General features: G+C 36.1%; 1 protein-coding gene across 8 annotated transcripts in view; it reads left to right on the top strand.

Moving 5' to 3' along the window:
- The window catches only part of ABCA6 (ATP binding cassette subfamily A member 6), a 66,649-nt gene that overhangs the window by 28,167 nt on the left and 14,290 nt on the right, over nt 1-24,192 (top strand). For all 8 annotated transcript variants that reach the window (XM_078374512.1, XM_002748663.6, XM_035301641.3 and 5 more), the window contains exons 11-25: nt 406-464; nt 2,853-2,963; nt 3,349-3,524; nt 3,735-3,854; nt 4,107-4,245; nt 5,294-5,384; nt 6,904-7,043; nt 10,807-10,923; nt 12,397-12,580; nt 12,981-13,147; nt 15,516-15,649; nt 17,520-17,657; nt 20,251-20,358; nt 21,452-21,625; nt 21,849-21,962. In XM_078374512.1, coding sequence (XP_078230638.1) covers nt 406-464; nt 2,853-2,963; nt 3,349-3,524; nt 3,735-3,854; nt 4,107-4,245; nt 5,294-5,384; nt 6,904-7,043; nt 10,807-10,923; nt 12,397-12,580; nt 12,981-13,147; nt 15,516-15,649; nt 17,520-17,657; nt 20,251-20,358; nt 21,452-21,625; nt 21,849-21,962 — 1,972 coding nt within the window. The remainder of the gene's footprint in view (nt 1-405; nt 465-2,852; nt 2,964-3,348; nt 3,525-3,734; nt 3,855-4,106; nt 4,246-5,293; nt 5,385-6,903; nt 7,044-10,806; nt 10,924-12,396; nt 12,581-12,980; nt 13,148-15,515; nt 15,650-17,519; nt 17,658-20,250; nt 20,359-21,451; nt 21,626-21,848; nt 21,963-24,192) is intronic.

Raw genomic sequence — 24,192 nt, 5'->3', positions numbered from 1 at the left:
AAAAGATGCAGGTAACAGAGTATCTGACTAATAAATAAATAAGCAAGACTAAGGCTGCAGGATGCCAATTCAAGACTCCTGGTAAATGAGCTGATCTTGAACAGGGAGAAGAACCAACTATTCTAAAGCTAGAGGAAGAAAGTGAGGATAATTACACAGCATTCTACTCTTCTAGGCAAAATACTAGTAGTTTAATTGTAACTTTTGAGAGAGACTCCTTTATTTTCTTTCTCAGGGGAAATGATTAATCAAAAATAGGTCTTTTTCTTTCTGAATAGACTTTATTCCATCCTTTATTTCATGTAAAGTGGTTGGCTGCAGATATTACTATAGCTAGGGCTATTAATGGCCTATGATATTTTCACTTCTGTGTTGGCTAAATAAGTACCCCCTCTGTTATTTCAGAATCAGAAATGTTAAGAAAGAATATAAAGGAAAGTCTGGAAAAGTGGAAGCATTGAAAGGTAAAGAAAAACATTTACGGATTTCATTCTTTCATGACTTCTTTGTTACAAAAAACGGGAAACAATTCAATGTGAAAAAATTTGAAATACATAGATAAGCAAAAGAAAAAAGAATACAAATGACCTAACACTATCACTCCCACATTAATCATCATTAAGAATATGCTGTAAAATTCTTCCAGATATTTCATGGATTTACATGAAATTTAACAATTTACAAAAATGGTATCATACAATGAAGGATGCAATTTCACTTTGTTTTTAAAGTGAAAGATTAATCTATGAACAATATTTTATATATTGTCACTGTGAGGAAAGACCATCTAGACTTAAATCTGATTAAGGTTTTATACTAGCCACTGAATTTACATAGTTTATATGTACTGGTGAGGTTAACTAAAGCAAGATGAGTAAAACCATTGACTATGAATTAAATTTCACAAGTCAATATCCTATAACAAACATAATTTATAATTTGAAATGAAAAAACACATTTTGATACAAATATTCTAACATACAGTTTCTATAATAGACATTTAAGCAAACATCAAAGTGAGTAGCAACATTTCATGGAGGACAATTTACTTTAATTAAAAATAATTTTTAGGGAAAATAAGCATGATTTTTATGAGAGACAAAAGCCTTAAAAGCTGAAAAAGAAGAGCCATGAACCTTCCACAAGTGGTGAGTTCTCCCACCATTGTGTTTATATTGCATGTATTTTCTAATAAATGCAGCATCCTTTAATTCAATCTTATTTGTTGCTTTAAGATTAGGTCTTTGAGCAATTTTATTCTCTCTCTAGGTTTCTCTCATCAAATACCATCTAGATCTGTGATTTCTTTCTTTAATTTTTAGCTCAGGATAGATTGAAGTAATTTTAAATTGATTACTAAAAGTTTTGGAACACATTTTGAACTACCTTTGCACTCAAGTCATGAACTTCCTTTTGTCTAACAAAAAAACTTCTTTAAGAATTTTGTTCATCTTAAAAATAGCAGCACCTTAACAAATTAAAAGCATTGGACATCAATACATTAAAAACATGACTATGAATTCAAACCAAGTGTAGCTGCTCTTTGGGAAATCAGGGAAGAAGTTTCATTCCCTCAGCCTCGTCTTCCTTCCTCGTGGAGTTATTCCCTGGAGCACATCTGCAACACCTTTGGAACACACTTCTGAAATCTATTATCTATGGCCTGTTTTTCAGAAGCAAAATAGTATTCCATTATATGGATACCATGATTAACTTATTAACACACCAATGTATGGGATTCAGTTTGTTTCCAATATTTAGTGTAATAAAAAATACTAGAATGAACAGCCTTGTTCAATCTTTGTAAATATCACAAATTGTTTCTTGAATATAAATTTCTAGAAGCAGAATTATTCAAATGAAACATACTTTCAAGATTCTTGATTCATATTTCAAATTATTTATCTTTAAAATTATAAAAATCTATACTCCCACAGTAATACATAATGAATAATAATGACAATGACAATAACAGTAACAAACATTTAGATTTCGTTGAGGACTTGGTGTGTGCTGGGAACTATGCTAAGTGATTTACATATACCATTTTACATTTAGGCCTGTGAAAGACATATTAATATATCTCTCACTTTGCAGATGAAGAAACTGAGGCTTCTATTTCATTTTTCCAGTTACTATGGAAACAGCCAGCATCACTTCCCTCTTACTCTGGAAAACACTTTATACTATCCATTTAAAAATTACAGACCAGGCATGGTGGCTCGCACATGTAAATCCCAAAGTGGATGGATGGCTTGAACTCAGGAGTTGGAGACCAGCCTTGGCAACATGATGAAACCCTGTCTCTACTAAAAATACAAAAATTAGCCAAGTGTGGTGGCGTGGGCCTGTAGTCTCAGCTACAGGGGGCTGAGGTGGGAGGATTCTTAAGCGTGGGAGATTGAGGCTGCAGTGAGCTGTGATTGCTCCATTGCACTCCAGGCTAGGTGGCAGAGCAAGATCTTGTCTCAAAAAAAAAAAAAATTACAAACATAAAATTTGTTAATGTATTTCTTTAGTTGTCCCAATATTATTTATTAAATACACCATCTTTTTAATAAATTTGAAAGGTCATTTTATTAATCTTTATTTTTATATTCACTTTGGCCCACATTAGACTTCAACTCTGTTTCATTGGTCACTATATCCTACACAAGTAACATATTATTTTAATTATTATAGTTCTAACGTGTATTATTTTGCCAATTAGGAAAATATTGAACATTGTATATTTTAAAGTATTGAAATGCTAAGAAACACACCACTAAACTAAATAGCCTTGTTCTATGTTGGGTCCAGACCTGTCTAATGCCCTTTCTGTTTATAATGTTAATAATTTCTTCTAAAAATAGGCTTGCACTTTGACGTATATGAAGGTCAAATCACGGCCATTCTGGGTCATGATGGAGCTGGCAAATCTTCACTGCTAAATATTCTTAATGGATTGTCTGTTCCAACAGAAGGTGAGTAAAAAGAAATTTCTCAAAGGCAAGATGTCTTATAATATAGAATGAAGTCAAACGTATGCCTCTTATTTTAAATTTTAAATTTGATGGCTTAAGAGAAATAATGTCTATCTAAAGTTGTTTCCAGGAGCAAAGAGCTATGTAATTTTGAATATACTTTATATTTCTGTAATTTTTATAAAAATTATCTTTATTACATTGTGTTACATTTCAAGGGAAATGTGCAGTTCTATAAGCATGTGTTTATGTCAAGAATACTTAGTAATTGTTCACCAATTATTTTAGATATTTGTGAATATATGCCAATTTTTTCTTAAATGAGATCTATGAATATTAATAAAATGTATTATCTGCCAATTTTATTTTTAACTTCTATTCTTAGGATCTGTTATGATCTATAATAAAAATCTTTCTGAAATGCAAGACTTGGAGGAAATCAGAAAGATAACTGGTGTCTGTCCTCAATTAAATGTTCAATTTGACACACTCACTGTGAAGGAAAACCTCAGCCTTTTTGCTAAAATAAAAGGGATTCATCCACAGGAAGTAGAACAAGAGGTAGGAGGGCATGCTTGGATTAACTGATCTGCCAACCACTTACCAAATTAAATAATGACCACAGAATTCTCTTCCATGATTTTTCTGCCCTGTTATGAATAAAATTTAGGCCAAGATGTCCCATAATAAATATGTACTGCTTTAAGAGCAGTTAAAATTGCATAATATGAATCATGTTGGATTTTAAAAGCTGTGAATTTTCTCATATAGGTACAACGAATATTATTGGAATTGGACATGCAAAACATTCAAGATAGCCTTGCTAAACATTTAAGTGGGGGACAGAAAAGAAAGCTGACTTTTGGGATTGCCATTTTAGGAGATCCTCAGGTAAGTGAGATTATGCATGAGGAAGGAAGCAAGTTGAATGTCTGTAAAACGTCAAGTTCTTTTACCACTAAAAGTGGCAGAGCTTTCATTGTAATGTGTCAAGAGAGAACCTGATATGTTAAACTATAAATAGAAATATATCAGAGGAAAATGGCTGGTTATTATTATATTATGGTGTTTGCTCTTTTTCATGCTATCATTTGGATACAGTTAATATGAAAGACATATTTTATCTATCTTCATTCTCTGTAGGTTTTGCTCTTAGATGAACCAACTACTGGATTGGATCCCTTTTCCAGAGATCAAGTTTGGAGCCTTCTGAGAGAGCATAAAGCAAATCGTGTGATCCTTTTCAGTACCCAGTCCATGGATGAGGCTGACATTCTGGCTGGTAATTGTTGGTTTTATCTCAGTTTCACCATGATGCAATTGGGGAATTTAGAAGCAAGGTCTGGTCCTAGGGCAAAAGCCCTGTTCTCAATACAGTGATGTTTTTACATTCCATAGCAGTCAGGAGGATGACAGGAGCCTAGTTCCACTGTGGAATTCCTTTCTGGTTGTATGTTTGCTAGGTTGTGACTGCTAATAAAAAATTCTGATTGCCTTTTCTTTTAAGATCAGTTATCAATTAATTTAAACATTCAAATCTTCTTTTATATAAATTTAGTTGAAAAATAGCCACTTATTCTTTAGCATCAGAGTATACAGTACAACATGTAATTTATGTTTTTTCTTTCCAGGAAGTATTGGAAAGTGCAGATAGACTGGGGTTCATGAGCTTATTTTATTTTAAATTTAACTTATTTGTATAAATTTAATGAGTACAAGTACAGTTTTGTTACGTGGATATATTAGGTAGTGGTGACATCTGGGCTTTTGGTGTATTCATCACCAGATAATGTACATTGTACCCATTAAATAATTTCTCATTCCCCATTCCCATCCGACTCTCGCACCCTTCTGAGTCTTCAGTATCGATTATTCCACAGTGTATGTCCATGTGTACCCATTATTTGGCTCCCACTTATAAATGAGAACATGCTGTATTTGACTTTTTGTTTCTGTGTTGTTTTGCTTATGATAATGAACTCTGGTTCCATGTTGCTGCAAAAGACATGGCCTCATTCTTTTTTATGGCTGAATAGTACAAGTTCATTTTAAATGCATTGATTTTAATGTGTATTTCAAATGTTAAAATGCACACTAGATTTAGTTACACCCCACTGACCTCATTCTTTTTTATGGCTGAATAGTACAAGTTCATTTTAAATGCATTGATTTTAATGTGTATTTCAAATGTTAAAATGCACACTAGATTTAGTTACACCCCACTGAATACTTCTCCTTTGCACTTCTGAGCTTTGGCTCCTCATCTTTCTTTTCTAGAGAGGGAAGAAATGACCCCCAATATCCTTTCTCACTTGATTTCTTTTATTCAGATAGAAAAGTGATCATGTCCAATGGGAGACTGAAGTGTGCAGGTTCTTCTATCTTTTTGAAAAGAAGGTGGGGTCTTGGATATCACCTAAGGTAAAGACATTGGGAATAGACTGGATTTATGTGTTTTCAATACTGGTATATGAAAAAGGTGGACAATTATGAAAGAGAACTGACCTCATGCTTCATTTCTACCATACTGGATTGATCAGTGTTTCCTGAATACTATTCCTACTTTCCTTCCTCCTGTGTTTTTACAATGTTAATCGTTGGCAACATTTCAACATGATAAAACAAACCTGACTTTTCACAGCAGGACTACTTCATGTGCCACTTTGCCAAGTAGCTGTTCTATGCAGCCTAAACTTCTACCTTCTTCCCACGGTCATTTTCCTCCACTGATCCATAAAATTCTGGAATATGTTTTCATTCTTTCATAGAGCAAAAAGGCAAATAATTTCAGAAGCCATTATTAACAAGGAGAAAAATCTAGGAGCAGAGAGTAACAATAACTGTGGCCAATAAGAAAGTGTATATATTAGTTTGTTCTCATGCTGCTAATGAAGACATACCCAAGACTGGGTAATTTATAAAGGAAAGAGGTTTAATTGACTCACAGTTCAGCATGGCTGGGGAGGCCTCAGGAAACTTAAATCATGGCAGAAGGGAAAGCAAACAAGTCCTTCTTCACATGGTGGCAGCAAGGAGAAATGCAGAGTGAAGGCAGGGAAAAGCACTTGTAAAACCATCAGATCTTGTGAGAACTCATTATCATGAGAACAGCATGAGAGTAACCACATCTATGATTCAATTACCTTCCACAACATGTGGGAATTATGGGAACTACAATTCAAAATGATATTTGGGTGGGGACACAGCCAAACCATATTAGTGTATATCTAGGCTAAAATAATTTTATTTTTGAGACAGAGTCTCGCTTTGTTGCCTAGGCTGGAGTGCAGTGGTGCTATCTTGGCTCACTGCAACCTCCACCTCCCAGGTCAAGGGATTCTCCTGCCTCAGCCTCCTGAGTAGCTGGGATTAAAGGCACATACCACCACACCTGGCTAATTTTTGTATTTTTGGTAGAGACCAGGTTTCGCCATGTTGGTCAGGCTGGTCTTGAACTCCTGACCTTGTGATCCACCCACGTCAGCCTCCCAAAGTGCTGGGATTACAGACATGAGCCACCACATCTGGCCTAATAATTGTTTTTAAAAACCCTATAGCCTAACAAAATATGCATGTGGGCCAAATTTTCCCTAATAGCTAATGGTATGGTCTGGCATAAAAATTATTTTCCCTAAAAAGTCTCTTCTTCCTAACATTCTCACCTTCCTCTGTTTATCTATAACTATACATATAAAACTATTTACATAGCTTCAATTACATTATATATTAGTTTGTATATTTGTAATTGTTCTGAGTTTATACATTTCTATATATAGATTGTAAGATTTTCAAACTGATAGATTACTATCATGTTGTTATTTACTCATTTTGTTGTTCCATAAAGCCAAGTAAAGTAGGGCCTAACAGTTCAATAAAAGCTCTTCTTTTGTGGTAGCAGTGAAGAAAATGCAAATGACTTATCTTTTCTTTTAAATATTAGTTTGTATAGGAATGAAATATGCAATCCAGAACAAATAACATTCTTCATTACTCATCACATCCCCGATGCTAAATTAAAAACAGAAAACAAAACAAAGCTTGTATATACTTTGCCATTGGAAAGGACAAATACATTTCCAGGTAACTTACATAAGATTACAATGAAATGAAATTTGGGAAAAAATGTTCACATTATTATTATAATAATTTTCTTTGCCTAATGAATTTAGATTTTGTCTTAGGTTTCACCGCCTGAGAAGCAGAACTCAAGATGAAGGATTGAGTGCCATTAATTTATTGGGTGGTTGCTTTCTGGAAGCACCAGCAGATAATGGGGACAGGAGCCAGGGAAGGGAAGGCAGCTAGGGATGTCTGAATTCTGGAGGCAGTTGAGGTGCAATGCCCACTGGAGGGAAATAAATGAAGTGGGTTTAGCGTTTTGTCACCAGAGGGGTGACTAAGCTGCAATTCTTACCCACTGATTCCTCCCCATTGTTGATTAAGGGATGACTACAAGAGCATTAACGTCCTTATCCTTCTGGTTTACTCTGAAAATGAGCTTAGAATACTTCCAAGTCCAGAAAAAGGACTTCAGGCAGGTGTTTTGAATAAGCACATTTACTGTTACAGGGGAATGCAGAAGAGATGTTGGTGGGACATAAAGGTTTCTGCTACAGTTTTCTCTTTGTACGGTAGTCCCCCATTATTCATGGGGAATATATGGTTCCATGACCTCCAGTTAATGCCTGAAACTGTGCATAGAACAAACTAATTGCCATCAATCAGAAAACATTTCTGTTTATGTCTTCCACCTACACATTGAATGCCTTTTCTGTCTTAACTAAGCACCTACCATGCATTGTGGCTGCAACTTTTGCAGTTTGAGGTGCAACAGCAAAAGTAGCATGAATTTCTTTTGCCTTCTTCACAATTTCACAGACAGAAGATTCATTCTTACCATAAATCTTAGCATCAGCATAGGATTTTTTTCTTCCTTGTTGAGAAATTTCACCTTTTCACTTACAGGAAGCATTTTACGGCTTTTCTTTTTTTTTTTTTTTAATTTTTTATTGGATTATAGGTTTTGGGGTACATGAGCAGAGCATGCAAGACAGTTGCGTAGGTACACACATGGCAGTGTGCTTTGCTTTTCTTCTCCCCTTCACCCACATTTGGCATTTCTCCCCAGGCTATCCCTCCCCACCTCCCCCTCCCACTGGCCCTCCCCTTTTCCCCCCAATAGACCCCAGTGTTTAGTACTCCCCTTTCTGTGTCCATGTGTTCTCATTTTTCATCACCCACCTATGAGTGAGAATATGCGGTGTTTCATTTTCTGTTCTTGTGTCAGTTTGCTGAGGATGATGTTCTCCAGATTCATCCATGTCCCTACAAACGACACAAACTCATCATTTCTGATTGCTGCATAATATTCCATGGTGTATATGTGCCACATTTTTCCAATCCAGTCTATTATCAATGGGCAGATACTTTACAAAAGAAGACATATATGAGGCCAACAATCATATGAAAAAATGTTCATCGTCACTGGTCATCAGAGAGATGCAAATCAAAACCACATTGAGATACCATCTCACGCCAGTTAGAATGGCGATCATTAAAAAATCTGGAGACAACAGATGCTGGAGAGGATGTGGAGAAAAAGGAACACTTTTACACTGTTGGTGGGAGTGTAAATTAGTTCAACCATTGTGGAAGACAGTGTGGCGATTCCTCAAGGCCTTAGAAATAGAAATTCCATTTGACCCAGCAATCCCATTACTGGGTATATATCCAAAAGACTATAAATCATTCTACTATAAGGACACATGTACACGAATGTTCATTGCAGCACTATTTACAATAGCAAAGACTTGGAATTTTACGGCTTTTCTTTGGCATATCCAAATTGCCAGCATCATTACTCTTGCACTTTGGGGCCATTATTAAAATAGGGGAGACTTGAACCATAATACCATGCCAGTTGCTCTGGTTTCCCAAAGGGCTACTAAGTGACAGGCGAGTATAATATAGTTCTGCTATATTATAGACAGGGGATGATTCATGTCCTGAATCTAAGAAAGATGGAGTGAGATGGCGAAGGATTTCATCACACTGCTTACAAAGACACACAACTGAAAACTTATGAATTCTTTATGGAATTTTCCATTTTAAGTTTTCAGACAGCAGTTGATAGTGGGTAATTGAAACTGTGGAAAATGAAACTGTGGATAAGGCAGGATTACCCTATTTTAATTGTGCATCTATTATCTTGCAGAGGAAAACAATACAGTCTACAAAAGTGTTCAATCATGGGTTCCCTGTCAACTGGGTAGCAGCACCCACTCAGACTTTGTTTGATATGCAATCCTAAAGATTACTAACTCTTTGTGCAATGCTTTCTACATGTTAGGCACTGTTCTAAAGGTTTCGTGTATATCAACTCATTTAGTTCTCACAACTGTTCTTTCTGTGAGGTGGGTGCTATAATTTGCCCTATCTTACAAATGAGGAAATTTAATTTCAGTCTCTTCTGATTTAAACAGTTTCCCTTTTGTTTAAACATTTAGTTTGTTAAAGTTGTAACTCCTATAGACCTACCTTAAACAAGCTCTTTTGAATGATTTGGTTTCATTAGGCAAATACTCAGGAATTTAGATTTTAGCTTCACCCCCAAATATGGCAGCTCTTTATGTTCTTGCAGTAGCATAGAAGATAGTGTTCTTCTCAGACCAAGTGGACTATGCCATGTTATTTTGTACTTGGACTAAGGCCCTGTGAGGTGCAACTGGTCCACTTTCTTTTTTGGTCAGAGAAGAATAAGGAATTATATGTTGGTACCACCACTGGAATATGTTACCTTGCCAGAGTCTCTGGTGTTGACATCTTGGCTCATGGCAGCCTCTTTACACAGATCCAAGACTCTGCTAGTCTAATGGCATGCTTATGTCCATTTCAGGACATGGGACTCCTAGGTCCTTTGCTGCCATGTGCAGGTCATAGGGAAACACAGTGTTTGCTACAGTCTCATCCACCTAGTTCCTCTCAATAATGTCCTTGGCCTATCTTCCCACCCAAAGTAGAAAGTAGCATCTAAGAGTCTTCTCCTAGAGTCCTGCAGTCTCATCCAAGTATCTCCATGGAAAAGCTACCCAATAAATGTGCATTGAGAAATATTAAATAAAAGGCACTGCTCTAGGGACTAGAAATACTGCATTACATAAGACATATGTGTCTCTACTCTCATGGAGCCTACATCTAACTAGATAGGGAAAGCAGACACACAAAATAAAGAAAAATTTTCTGCAATTGTATACTAAAATAATAAACAAAGCCAGGTGAGTTAGAGTGATGTCTGGTGTCTGGCTGAGGTTTATAAAAGTGGTCACTGGAGGCCACAAGAAGAAAATGGTTAAGAGCACTCAAGTAGAGGGGAGAGGAGGATGTCTGGAGGAAAATGAGTGAGGGAGCAGAATGGCAAATGGGGGTGGGTAATGTTGTGTGGATAGATGGAGATGGGCTCTTATGGAGCTTCAGGGGCTGTGTTATTGACTTTGATTTTTATTTTAAATGCATTGAGAAACCATTGAAAGACACATATGGAAAGAAGACCCAGAATATAAGTAGAGATACATGTGGGCTTGCAGTGTGGAGGTGAGAAGATAATGGTCTTTCTGATTGTTCATATTTCTGCAGAGAAGTCTGAGGACAGAGGAAGAGGTCTTCCTTAGTCATTTCAGAGAAGGAGAGTATTCTAATGAAATTTTGCTTTTGACCACTGTGATACCCCAAAGACATAATTTTCTGAACAATATTATGTATCATCTGTTAAATAAGTACTAATTTACTTGGTTAATTCTTGATGGATGTGGTTTTTCAAAGTATCTATTCATATTTTTTGCCTTAGATCTTTTCAGTGATCTGGATAAGTGTTGTAGCCAGGGAGTGACAGGTTATGACATTTCCATGTCAACTCTGAATGAAGTCTTTATGAAACTGGAAGGACAGACAACTATTGAACAAGGTAAAGCCATTTGTATAATTCACAGAAAACCAATTCCCAAATGATCATGTGTCAAATTAGTATTTATAATTTTTTATGGGTGATTCAAAGTAAGAATTTCATTCCAAATTTGGCTTTGCTATTTGAGATGGGCTGTCATTTCTTACCATCATTACCAAGACGGATCGCAGATCCCTTCATGGAGTATTTACCAAGTTTCCTTTTGGAAAATATTTTCTATCCTCAGATGTTCCCTGCTTCTTAGATACCGCCAGGCTGTGAAAGGCTCTTAATTATGGAATGAGGTCTGAACAGATTTTTTAAAAATAAAAATTGCTCTTAACTTATTAATATACAAAATTCCACTAAGGTCTTAGTGGAGAGAATTCTCAGTATCCACACTTGTATATTTTAATGGGTGAAAGTATTCATTGTCATTGGGGAGCTCCTCTTATGCCAGACACTTAGATTAATGTATGGATATACATTAATATATATGCCTTCAACATTATCTTCCTATAATAACCTTTCTAAGACACTTCATTGGCACCAGTTTACAAATAAGAAAATCAGACCTAAGAGCAGTTAAGTGATCTTCCCCAGTCATGCCACTTGTAAGTCACAGATGTTGGATTTATATACAGATCTGGTAGTTCAGCACTGATGATCTTTCCCCTACACTACTAAGTGATTGATACCTTAGTAGTAGATATTTAGGTGGTAGTGAATGGCTATTTTTATGTAGAAGATTTCTTAAAATCCCTTAGATTAATGATACTCTTGGGAATTTCTTTGCTTTTTAAAGATTCGGCATAATGAGATCACCATTTTTGTGAATTCTTTTGGTATGAATTCAGTGTATTTTCTCACTGACTATGGAATATGGACATTATAACATGTTTCTTATATTTTTTGTACTGTAACCACAAGCATTCTAAAACTTTGTTTTATTTAAAATTTTAATTTTTTATCACCATTGGCAATTATAAAACTTAACTATAGAAAGAAAATATAGATAGCAGTGGTGAAGTATAAACTTAATAAATACTGAAAAATGTTGTCTAAATAATTCCTTTGAATTGGTTATAAAAATAAAAGCAAATGTAAAACTTTTCTTTTTTTTTTTGAGACAGAGTCTTGCTCTGTCTCCCAGGCTGGAGTACAGTGGTGCCATCTCGGCTCACAGCCTCCTGGGTTCATACGATTCTCTTACCTCAGCCTCCCAAGGAGCTGGGATTACAGGCATCTGTCACCACGCCTGGCTAAGTTTTGTACTTTTAGTAGAGACATGGTTTTGCTGTGTTGGCCAGGCTGGTCTTAAAATCCTGATCTCAGGTGATCTGCCAGCCTCAGCCTCCCAGAGTGCTGGGATTACAGGCATAAGCCACCATGCCTGGCCATGTAATACTATTTTTAATTTTACTAAGGAAAATCTGTGATGCCCCCAGTATGGCATTAATATTATAACATGTGTGTTTGTGTACATGTGTATAGATTTCGAACAAGTGGAGATGATAAGAGACTCAGAAAGCCTCAATGAAATGGAGCTGGCTCACTCTTCCTTCTCTGAAATGCAGACAGCTGTGAGTGACATGGGCCTCTGGAGAATGCAAGTCTGTGCCATGGCATGGCTCCGTTTCTTAAAGTTAAAACGTCAGACCAAAGTATTATTGACCCTGTGAGTAGCAGAGTACTGTGATTTTTGTTAGATTACGAGTTACAAAAGAGGTTCAAACCAGAAGATAATTTAAAACCAGAACACAACATCTGGCATTCCTGCCTTGGGATGGATAAATTCAGCATTTAATTTTTCTGACAGTGGGAATACCTGTATGTTAACACTTGATTAGGCTTATACATGCAGATGTGTTTTGTTTTCATGGTTTGATAACCTGCTGTTTATATAGTAATGCCTTTTGGTACTGTGTAGCATGCCAGGGTATTACCTTCAGAATTTTAGCACCTAGAATCATGATTGGCATAAGGCAGGTTTGGCCCTCAACAAATATTTGTGGAATGTCTTACTAAATAAATAAAATTACTAGAGAGTCATATGCTAATTTTTCTTTATTGTTTAGATTATTGGTATTTGGAATTGCAACATTCCCTTTGATTGTGGAAAATATAATTTATGCTATATTAAATGAAAAGAGTGATCGGGAATTTAAAACCGAATTGTATTTTCTCTCTCCTGGACAACTTCCCCAAGAACCCCGTACCAGCCTGTTGATCATCAATAACACAGGTGAAAAGTAAAATAAAATTTAAATCCAGAAATAAGTTATGTGTTTCTTGCTGAATAGCACAGGACTGGGGGAAAGTAAATCATAAAAGAAGAAAATGTATATTTAGACTTCATTTATAGAAAACGCCTATGAGTAACAGTGCATATTTACTCTAATTTCGGAGATGAGAGGGATGATGAGGACAAGAGAAAAGGAACTTGGGTCACTGTATAACCTGGGAGAGTAAAGGTGTCTACCTGAAAATCCTAAGCTATTACATGACAAATAAGCTTCTATATTGGCAAACCCACTGTATTTTGAGATCTCTTTGTTATACAGAAGACTATCCTATACCACAAATTTAATACACACTGGTTACTATGTGAAGATGGCATATCTATCCCCCATGCCACTTCATTAAGTACAAGATACAGGAAGATGCTTTATTTTGTTATCCCAAACAATGGGTAGTTGGTTTTTTTGTTTTATTTTGAGACAGAGTCTTGCTCTGTCGTCCAGGTTGGAATGCAGTGGTGTGATCTTGGTTCAAAGCAACCTCTGTCTCCCAGGTTCAAGCAGTTCTCCTGCCTCAGCCTCCCGAGTGGCTGGGATTACAGGCATGTGCCATCATGCCTGGCTAATTTTTTGTTGTTGTTGTATTTTTAGTAGAGATGGAATTTTGCCATGTTGGCCAGGCTGGTCTTGAATTCCTGGCCTCAAGTAATTTGTCCTCTTTGGCCTCCCAGAGTGCTGGAATTATAGGTGTGAGCCACAGTGCCTGGCCGGTAATTTATTTTTTTCTAACTGCTTAATTAACTTTGAAGAAGCAATTTTATGTTAGCACCTCAGATGTTTTTTAAAAAATCACAGTAAGAGTCTTCTCTTGCAGAGTTCCTCACTCATTTGATTTTTCCCATGGATTTGCAATTCAGGACTGCAGTGTATGCTCTTTAAACGAAGATAGTCTTTTTCTTTTGTTTCTCATTCTTCTTCTTCTTTTCCATTTGGGTTTTGGAAAGTAAAGTTTATTCACCTTGCTACCTTAAATGCTAATTGTAAGCTTAATTTCTGAGATCTAGAAAGGTTTCTTTACTTATGAGCTCATAAGATAAGTAAATGAGGTCTGTCTTTTTCTCTTCAGTCACTCTTGAGGACAATGGGCTTGTGTTAATTAATTTATTTTTGTCTCTGTACTTAGGTGTTTTGTGGTTTAAGTTTGAAACTTCTGTGCAAATTTGTTCCTCTTTTCTCAGATGTGAGCATCCCCAACTGCCTAGGTGAATGTGGGTCACCATATGGCATTCTACCTCAAGTGACTGTGGAGGTGGAGTGGGGTGTGTGGCTGTTCAAGGTGCATGGAAAGCTTATTTTCTATGTGCATGTCCCTGTATCACTTGGTGAAAGGATCCTAATTCATCTAGGGTTTGGCCTTATTTTTCCAATCCCAGAGCCCTCTATAAACTCCCATTTCAAGGGAAAAAAAATCCTTCTTTTCCTCTTATTCATTTCATCAGGTTTGCCCAGCTGTGCTCCTCAGATAATGTCTCTTAGTAAGTAAATGTGGGACTCTTACCCTGGGGACAACTGCAGCTGCTGTCTGTTCTGTGTGGAACGTGGGGAGGGGCCTGACTGGTTATCTTTTTTCCAGGTTAGTTTATGACCCTGACTATAGCTTCAGAGACCACCTTACTTCCTTGCATTCATTCACTCTGAGTTGAGGTATCCTGGAAATCGGTTTTACCTTCAGTCGTTTGCTCCTGTGTGCTCTAGGCTGTGGATTTTTCTCAGCTTGTATCTCTCTGTCAGACATTCTCATCTGCTTTCTTCTTTAGGGCCGTATCCAAAAGTTTGATCTGATAATGGCATCCTTTTCCATTTCCTAAGAAAGATTATATTTATATAATATACATGTATGTAATATGTATGTGAACATTTAAAATAAAGTAAAACATATATATGTGTTATACAGACATGTATATATTTACTTGTCTATTATTTGAAAGAATAAGGGAGAGAGAAAAGTTGGCTGTTTTAGGCTGGACAATCTGAAGTACTCCTCATAAAATTATTGTATCACCTCAGATTATTCAATTCAAATATTGTTTTTTATCAAAAGCCATACAATAGAATTAGCTTATTTTTATGATCACATGTTAATTTTCATTAAACAGATTTATAAAGCTAATTAATTGTGGCTTAAGATTTGTTAAATAGGAGGTGGTAGAGCGATTTCTCTTTCATGGGTCAGTGTTATTGTGATACCCAAAGAAAGATACTTATATGTAGTATCCCATAATACTAACTTGAATTATGTATAGGATTTATTTTAAAAGTTTAATGTGTATTTTCTTGCTTTTTTATGGCCTTCTCTTATTAACTTCATTTTAGAATCAAATATTGAAGATTTTATAAAGTCACTGAAGCATCAAAATATACTTTTAGAAGTAGATGACTTTGAAAACAGAAATGGTACTGATGGCATCTCATACAATGGAGCTATTATAGTTTCTGGTAAACAGAAGGTATGTTTGCCTTTTTGCTTTTATGGAAAAAAAACTACTACATTTTACCTGTTTTAAAATTGCAGAAAGTTAAAGCTAGTATACAGCAACCTGACTCAGAAAAACATTCTGGGTTGTTATTTAACAAACTGTGATGTTTACCCAAGTTTTTATAAAACATTTTCTATCTTAGCTTTGTTTTGAATTAGATAATTTTTACGTTTGAAAGAATCTAAATTTAATTATATTATTTAGACTCAATAAAAATATTATAGCTTATAATTATCAACTAATATAATTATGGATTTAAATAATTTTATTCAGTAGCTAACTACCTGAATAAAGTTTTTATATATTGAGGAAATGTATTAAATACTATAATATGTACATGAAATCCCTGAGAAAAAAGTATTCTCAGCCTGCCACCTTAGCATATGTCAATTTGGGTAAAAGAGTCAAGCTATAGAGATTCATCAGAGAACAAGACTATTGAAAATACTTCTTTTTTTTTGAGACAGAGTCTTGCCCTGTCGCCCAGGCTGGAGTGCAGTGGCATGATCTCAACTAACTACAATCTCTACCTCCCAGGTTCAAGTGATTCTCCTGCCTCAGCCTTCAAAGTAGCTGGGATGACAGGCAGGTGTCACAATCCCCAGCTAATTATCGTATATTTGGTAGAGGTTTTTTATCATCTTGGCCAGGCTGGGCTTGAACTCCTGACATCAGGTGATCCTCCCGCCATGGCCTCTCAAAAATGCTGGGTTTACAGGCATAAGCCATGGCACTTAGACTAAAAATACATCTTAATCTTAAGAACTCTTCAGTCTTATTTGCATTCTAATAAAAGCAAGGGGCCTAATTAATTGAAGCTATTCTTTATGTCTTGCTACAAAGTAAATTTTTTTAAAAAAGAAAAGCTGTTGAAGATGTGTTATTGAATTCAGTTCTATCTAAACTAGATAAACTATAAAAAATGTAATCCTTTTATACCAAGTTTGGGAAATTACTTTGTCAGCTACTATGTTACCTCTTTCACATATTTACTATGTGAATTAGTGGCAAGATTTAAACAATAAATCTCCTGATAGTTGCATGCACATTTTCCTAAACATGAAGTACATAGATATTGCTTTAGGAAGTGGGGGAATGCTTCTTTGGCAGTGTAAGCATGAATATTTAATGAATTCCATGCTTATCTCCTGTCCAGAAGACCAGCATTTCTTTTGCTGCTTCTTTTTAAGACAGAGTCTCACTCTGTCACCCAGGCTGGAGTGCAGTCGTGTGATCTCAGCTCACTACAACCTCTGCCTTCTGAATTCAGAGGATTCTTCTGCCTCAGTCTCCCAAGTAGCTGGGATTACAGGCATGTACCGCCACGCCTGGCTAAGTTTTGTATTTTTAAATAAAGATGGGGTTTTGCTATGTTGGCCAGGCTGGTCTCGAGCTCCTGACCTCATGTGATCTGCCTGCCTCAGCCTCCCAAACTGCTGGAATTATAGGCGTGAGCCACCATGCCCGATCTTCCTCTGCTTCTTTATCATAAACTGACAGTGTCTCCTTGTCAAGGAGACTTTTAAACTCCACTAACTGAAATTTTCCCATCAGCAAAATGGAGACAAAATTATCTAAAATTAGTAATATTAATAAAAATTCATATTCGTGTCTGCAGACTCTGTGTTAGGGCCTAATGTACATGAATATAGTCTCATTTAAACCCTATAACAAGTATCTGCTTTTCATAGATGAGGAAGGTAAAACTCAGAAAGTTTAGTTAACTTGAAGATGGACACATGGCAAGCATATGGCACTGTTAGGATATTTTATGCATAAACCTTGCCTTTGTTTTTTTAAGAATTTAGCATTAACATTATTTATTTGTTTCTGTTTTAAGGATTATAGATTTTCAATTGTGTGTAATACCAAGAGATTGCACTGTTTTCCAGTCCTTATGAATATTATCAGCAACGGGTTACTTCACATGTTTAATCACACACAACATATTCGAATTGATTCAAGCCCATTTCCTATTGTAAGTACTGAATTTACTGAGTCTAAAAAATTAAGAATTGGACAAGTAGCCTATTTTTTCTCTTTAGCTTTTAAATATCCATAAGTGGTTGTTAAGCCTGAAAATTATTATTTTGTCCTAATGTTTTGAATGGGTTATAGAAACACAACAGGATTTTTTTTTCTTGCCAAGTTATCAGGTAATTCTCATGAGGGAATACTTTTCAGTATTTTTTCAGTCTTCTAGGGAATGTTTTGAAAAGCTTGATTGCGGAAATATATGAGAGAGAGAAACAGAAGAAAGAAAACACTGACTTAGAAATCAGAACACTTGTAACCCTGGTTACATATAAATCTAATATAATTTTTTAGTGGACCCTCCATTGACTAAATGTATAATAGACAGACTAATATGAAGGAGAACCTGCCAGTTCTGGGTCTGTTGATTTATTTCTTCACCTACTCATAGTTGCTTTATGTTGGGAGGGAGTCTAACACACACCAGCTGCTCTGGATTCTGTGATTCTGTGTCAGTTGTCTATAGTATGGCTTCAGACAGTTTAGGCATTAGAAAGCAGTGATGGGAGACAGAAGAGCAGAGGACTACCTACTTTGGGCTCCAGTCACATCACCTCTTTCTGTTGTTTCTGAGGCCCAGAAGCAACAGTGGCTTGCTTCTCACTTCACCATCCTTGTGGAATGCTCATCACTCATCTAATCATGTTATAAAGAACTGTAATCTATTTTAAGCACTTAAGGTAGTCACAGTTTGCTGGTTAGACCCTGCCTGATACCAACAGGGGTCTCTCAAAAATGGCTCCATCTGAACTTCACTCCAGAAGTCTGAAACATCAGTAAGCAGGATTAGAAACTAAACCATCCAAAGGAAAGTCCATTTTGTGACAAAAGTGTGAAGTTCAGTCTTAATTTCACTGAATCAGGGGTGCTGGGAGTATATGCAAGTGCAGATTTTCTGCAAGCCATGGGGACAACAGGGAAAAAATATACAGTACTTGAGATATTCGTGACAGACATATACCTCCGTGAGTGGAGGATGACCAACTGACCATGTAAACAGGTCTGCTGCACAGGATGACTTGAGGGAAGGAGCATCTGAAGGGAATTCTCCAGAAAGTGGAACCAGAAGAATAACAGAAAGAGACAGTGATTACCCCTTCTCTCTGTTCCTTAGTTTCCTAATGTCATTGTGTTTGCTCAGGATCCAAATGGACTGAGGCCCGTAGCTACTCTACAAGGCAGCCTGTTCCCCACTCCCACTTCCCCCTGGTGCACACCTTTCCTCCCTCATTCCTATGATGAAAAACGGAATTTATAGACATAGCCCTCTAAGCTCTAAATAAAGTTAAAGAATTGCAGAATTCTTTTGAGACAGGCTCATGCTGCTGTCCTCTAATTATATCCATGAGGTGGTCCTAGATGCTGCTTAGGTGTCCACTGGGCCTAGCCTCAAATGAATGCTGATTTGGGGGTAATGATTTAAAGTTCCTTTCCCTGAAGGTAAGATCAGCAGCAACAAGTTTTCTTCTTAGTTCTGAGCTTCAGAACACATCCACTCAGCTAGTGAGGTTTCCATTTCTGGGTTTGCTGAGAAAGACATGTTGCTCAGGCCTAAATTATATGTTCATCAAAGGTCCTAACTTCTGAATTCTTATTTTTTTGTTGTGGTAAAAATGCATGATAAAAAATTGACCATTTTAGCTGTTTGCAAGTGTACAGTTGAGTAGTATGAAGTATATTCACACTGTTGTGAAATGGATCTCCAGAACTTTTCCTTCTTGCAGAATTGAAACTTGATGCCCATTAAACATTTCCCCCTCCCTCATCCTAGAAACCACCATCCTACTTTCTGTTTCTGTGAATATTACTAGTTTAGATACCTTATATAAGTGGAATATTTGTCTTTTTGTTACTGGTTTATTTCACTTAGCATGTTTTTCAGGTTCATCCATGTTGTAGTATGTGACAGAATTTTCTTCCTTTTTTGTTGAGACGAAGTTTTGCTGTTGTCACTCAGGCTAGAGTGCAATGGTGTGATCTCAGCTCACTGTAACATCTGCCTGCTGGATTCAAGCAATTCTCTTGCCTCAGCATCCCAAGTAGCTGGGATTACAGGCATCCATCACCACGCCTGAATGATTTTGTATTTTTAGTAGGGATGGGGTTTCACCGTGCTGGTCAGGCTGGTTCAAACTCCTGACCTCAAGTGATCCATTTCAAGGTTGAATAGTATTCCATTGTTTGTATATACGTACACATTTTGTTTATCCATTAATTTGGACTTTTGTGTTGCTTCCACTTGTGAGTATTGTTGGTATGAATATGAATGTGCGGGTGTCTCTTTGAGAGCCTGCTTTCAATTTCTTCATGGAAATATCCTCAGAAGTAGGTCCTAAATGACTTTTGACTCCTCTTTGTTCTCTGAGTTGAAGATCAGAAGTCATTTTCCCTCCCACCTCTGTGCATAGATGGTGATGAGCTACACCTTTACTTTGATTTTGATCTTTCAACATTTCAAAAAATACATTTTTGTGGCTATAATTATTTGTTTCATTTAACAAATATTCACTACTTTAAGCTACCCTTTATATTTTCAGAGCCATGTAAGACTTGCAACAGGGCTGCCAGATGGTTCCATTTTCTTAATTTTGGTTCTATGTAGCACTTCTCCTTATATCACCATGGGCAGCATCAGTGATTACAAGGTAAGAAAAAGCGGGAGAAAGAAGTTTCAGGAATTTCAATATCTGTATTTTGAATGCTATGTGTTCAAAATGTTTTCTTCTGAGGAAAACGTTGGAATGTATGTTTAATTTAGATATTGCAGTTAAACCTTATTCTTAGCAAGTCAGAAAATTTACTTCTAAAAACTCAAAATGCTTTTTATTCCAAAGTCACCTGAAAAGTACAATGATTTTTCAGAGACTCCAGTTAATCTAAACCTTCAAAGGGAAATATTATAAACCTTTTGACCACATTATTTCCCAACTACAGGAAGGAAATCATTGATGTTGAAATCGAAGGCCAAATTTAAGACTTGAATTTCTTTTCCACTCTGGAAATTGCAATTCTGTATTTGTATTTGATTATGCCCATTATCCAGACAAAACAGTTAAATCTATCATTGTTCACTATCCTGAGCCAGTAACTCTCCAAGATGTTTAGACAAAGGTAAATGTATTCTGTCCTCCATGTCACAAAATAATACTTTTTTTTTTTTTGAGACAGAGTCTCACTCTGTCACCAGGCTGGAGTGCAATCTTGGGGTGCAATCTTGGCTCATTGCAATCTCTGCCTCCTGGGTTCAAGTACTTCACTTGCCTCAGCCTCCCAAGTAGATGGGATTACAGGCACCCACCATCACACCTGGCTAAGTTTTGTATTTTTAATTTTCATCATGTTAGCCAGGATGGTCTTGATCTCCTGACCTTGTGATCTGCCCACCTCAGCCTCCCAAAGTGCTGGGATTACAGGTGTGAGCCACCAGGCCTGGCCAATACTTCTTTTCATAGAATTTAATGACATGAACATTATGAGGTCTATTTTTCTATTCATGAGCTAGAGTAGTGTTGCAAGTCAAGCCTGTCACAATATACATTTTTTTAAAGTAGACAGCTTATAAACCATGAAACTGGCTCTATAAGCCTCAGGTTACAAAACAGTATATGCATAATTTTTTTATTATTAGAAGATTAGATTATATTTATCTTAAAAAAATTCTTCCAATGTGTTTGTGTTTGTTTTGGAGTTGCATTTTAATTAAATCTATGTACACTTCTGTTGTTTTTTTTTCATCAGAAAAAAGCAAAGTCTCAGCTATGGATTTCGGGCCTCTACACTTCTGCTTACTGGTGTGGGCAGGCACTAGTGGACGTTAATGTCTTCATTTTAATTCTCCTTTCAATGTATTTGATTGTCTACATAGAAAACATGCAGTACCTTTATATTACAAGCGAAATTGTGCTTGCTTTGGTAAGTAGCACAGTACATAAACCAAATTCCATAAAGTAATTAATAATAAATTTAAAATTGTTATTTTATGTAGTTAAGATGTTTTAATTCATATTTTGTAATAAACCAAAACATAAAACATGCAAAGTGCATGTATGATAAGATGGTTTTTAAAATTTATAATTAATTTTTCCCTCTGTAATATTTTATTTTTTGACTATATTATTATTTGTATTTTCCTCAGGCTATAGTTACTCCTGGTTATGCAGCTTCTCTTGTCTTCCTGATGTATGTCATATCATTTATTTTTCGCAGAAGGAGAAAAAACAGTGGCCTTTGGTCATTTTGCTTCTTTTTTGTAAGTACATATACATACATACAAATAGTGAAATAGAGTTATTTTTTAAACTTTCAATGTAATCTTAAATACAGATGTTTGCCTTAAGAAGTAGGAAAAATTAATAATACTTTAAAATTACACCATAGAAAAGAGAGAAAAGTGTAATGCTGTTACTGAATCAATAATATTTCTGAAGAAAAAAGGTGGCATGCTTTGAACAGAATTTATGGAGACTCTTACAGAAGACCTCATGTCTACAACATCCTGTTGAGTTTATGTCTCCTTCAGAATACAGGGCTTCCTGCAACACTAGAACAAAAACTGGCTTCCTAACAGTTGACAACACAATCCATCTCTACAGTGTTCAAGAAGGTATCTCTTAACATTAGCTGCTAATAGCTTCAGATACCAAAGATGTTTTATACTTATGCCAGGTTACTTATTAGTATAAAAGTAAAGAGCTTGTCCAAAATCAAGGAGAACTTTGGTGGAAATGTTTACTGAAACTCTAGAGACACCAGAGTACCTTGGGTCCTACACTTCAGGCCTCCATTAACTGATATCCTCAACTGGTGATTGAATGTCTATCTGGGAAACAGCTTTCAACTCTTGGAATGGGAATCTTGAACCCAAACAAAGATAATCTATAAGAATTGATATATTTAATATTAGATGGCTGCAAAAATAATTGTGGTTTTTGCTATTTAAAATAAGGGCAAAACCCCAATTACTTTGCACCAACCTATACTTCCCACTGGCTTCTACAAAAAACTAGTCTGGGACTCTTTTGGCCAGCAGGTAACTGTTGTTCCTTCTCAGTGGACTGAGCTTGGGTTTGACTTCTCTGAGTTGTATTTCTTTTTTCTGCAAAAGTGTCTGTAACTAGATCTTTCACCACCATTAGCACAATCCAGTTGAAGTATAGAAGCTACAGAAAGAACATTAGGGTTACCTCACTCAGAAAACTGAGTGAGATGCTCTTTCAGCCGCTTGTCCTTCAGTCTTAAGTAAACAGCATCCTGGAATGGTGGTTCCTTTGGTGGCTTTTCCTACTCTTTGTGTTGTCACTTATTACAGAGAAATCATTCCAAAATTCACATCTAGATGGACAAATTTTTGCTATGCGTCACATGAAATAGTTGCCCCTGGTTTACCATATACTCACAACTTACCCCAGTTTGTATAGAGTTGAAAGTTTCTCAGACAAGGGAGCATTTAATATCAGTGGTAGAAACATACCTCAGCCCTTGCCTTTTAGCTTTTAGTAGAGAAGCTGAGCAGTAATGATTTCCTCATGGCTGCAGGCTCCGTAGTGATGCTTTTGTTTGGAAAACATTATAGACAAGATTTTCTTAGCCAGGTTCCAGGAGTTCAAATCTGTGCATCAATTCCATAGACTGTGACAGATCTTCTATAACTGAATATGTCAGAATCTTCCAAAACAGTACACAGGCTTAAAGAGCAGAGACCATTTTCCCACTGCAGTGTAAGGAGTGAGAGTCCAATGAAAGCAACCTTCCTTCAAAACATGGCAGAAGATAGCATATGCATTATCATGTTATGAATTCCCCTTGTATATAGAGCAGCAAGTAAATAGATGGACAAGAGAAGAAATTTGACTTTGTTCTTTCTAAGGAAAGTCATGATAATGCAGAACAGCTTCTTTCTTAGGCTTGTGGGCTAATGTGGTGATTTAGGTGTTCTCACTGTGATTTGAAAAAAATGGTCACAAATAAAAGATCACAGAAGAAAATCAAACATGACGCTGAGAAACACTGTATTTTAAAAATCAAAACACATATACTTATTATTGCATGCCTTTTATCCTTTGCTGCCAATTATGCTTAAGTTGTTATGGATTCAAATAAGGCAAGACCATATCCCAGAGGCAAGGTACATTTTGCAAAATAAAGACTATTCAAAATGTAAAAACAAAATTACACCACAGTGTAGTAGTACAATACATATCTGCATATTTGTAATATCTGATTAGTTTTTCTTTGCCCTTCTTATACTTATTTATTTCAGTGTATTTATTTATTTTATTTTTCTATCATTGAATGGCATCTACAAATTTCTAGAATGGTGGAATGTCAGACTTGAAAAAAAATCAAAATTGTCTAGTATGATTCACCTAATTTTTAGAGGAAATAATTAAATAACTTAGGAAAACACGAAGAATAGTGACAGGCTCAGGAATAAACTTGGAGTCATTCAAGTTTATTCAGTCAACCTTATGTCAATGTCA

Source organism: Callithrix jacchus, chromosome 5 (assembly GCF_049354715.1).
Source record: "Callithrix jacchus isolate 240 chromosome 5, calJac240_pri, whole genome shotgun sequence".
Classification (NCBI taxonomy): Eukaryota; Metazoa; Chordata; class Mammalia; order Primates; family Cebidae; genus Callithrix; species Callithrix jacchus.
The sequence above is the reverse complement of the archived record's forward strand: the minus strand, read 5'-3'. Positions and strand labels throughout refer to the sequence as shown.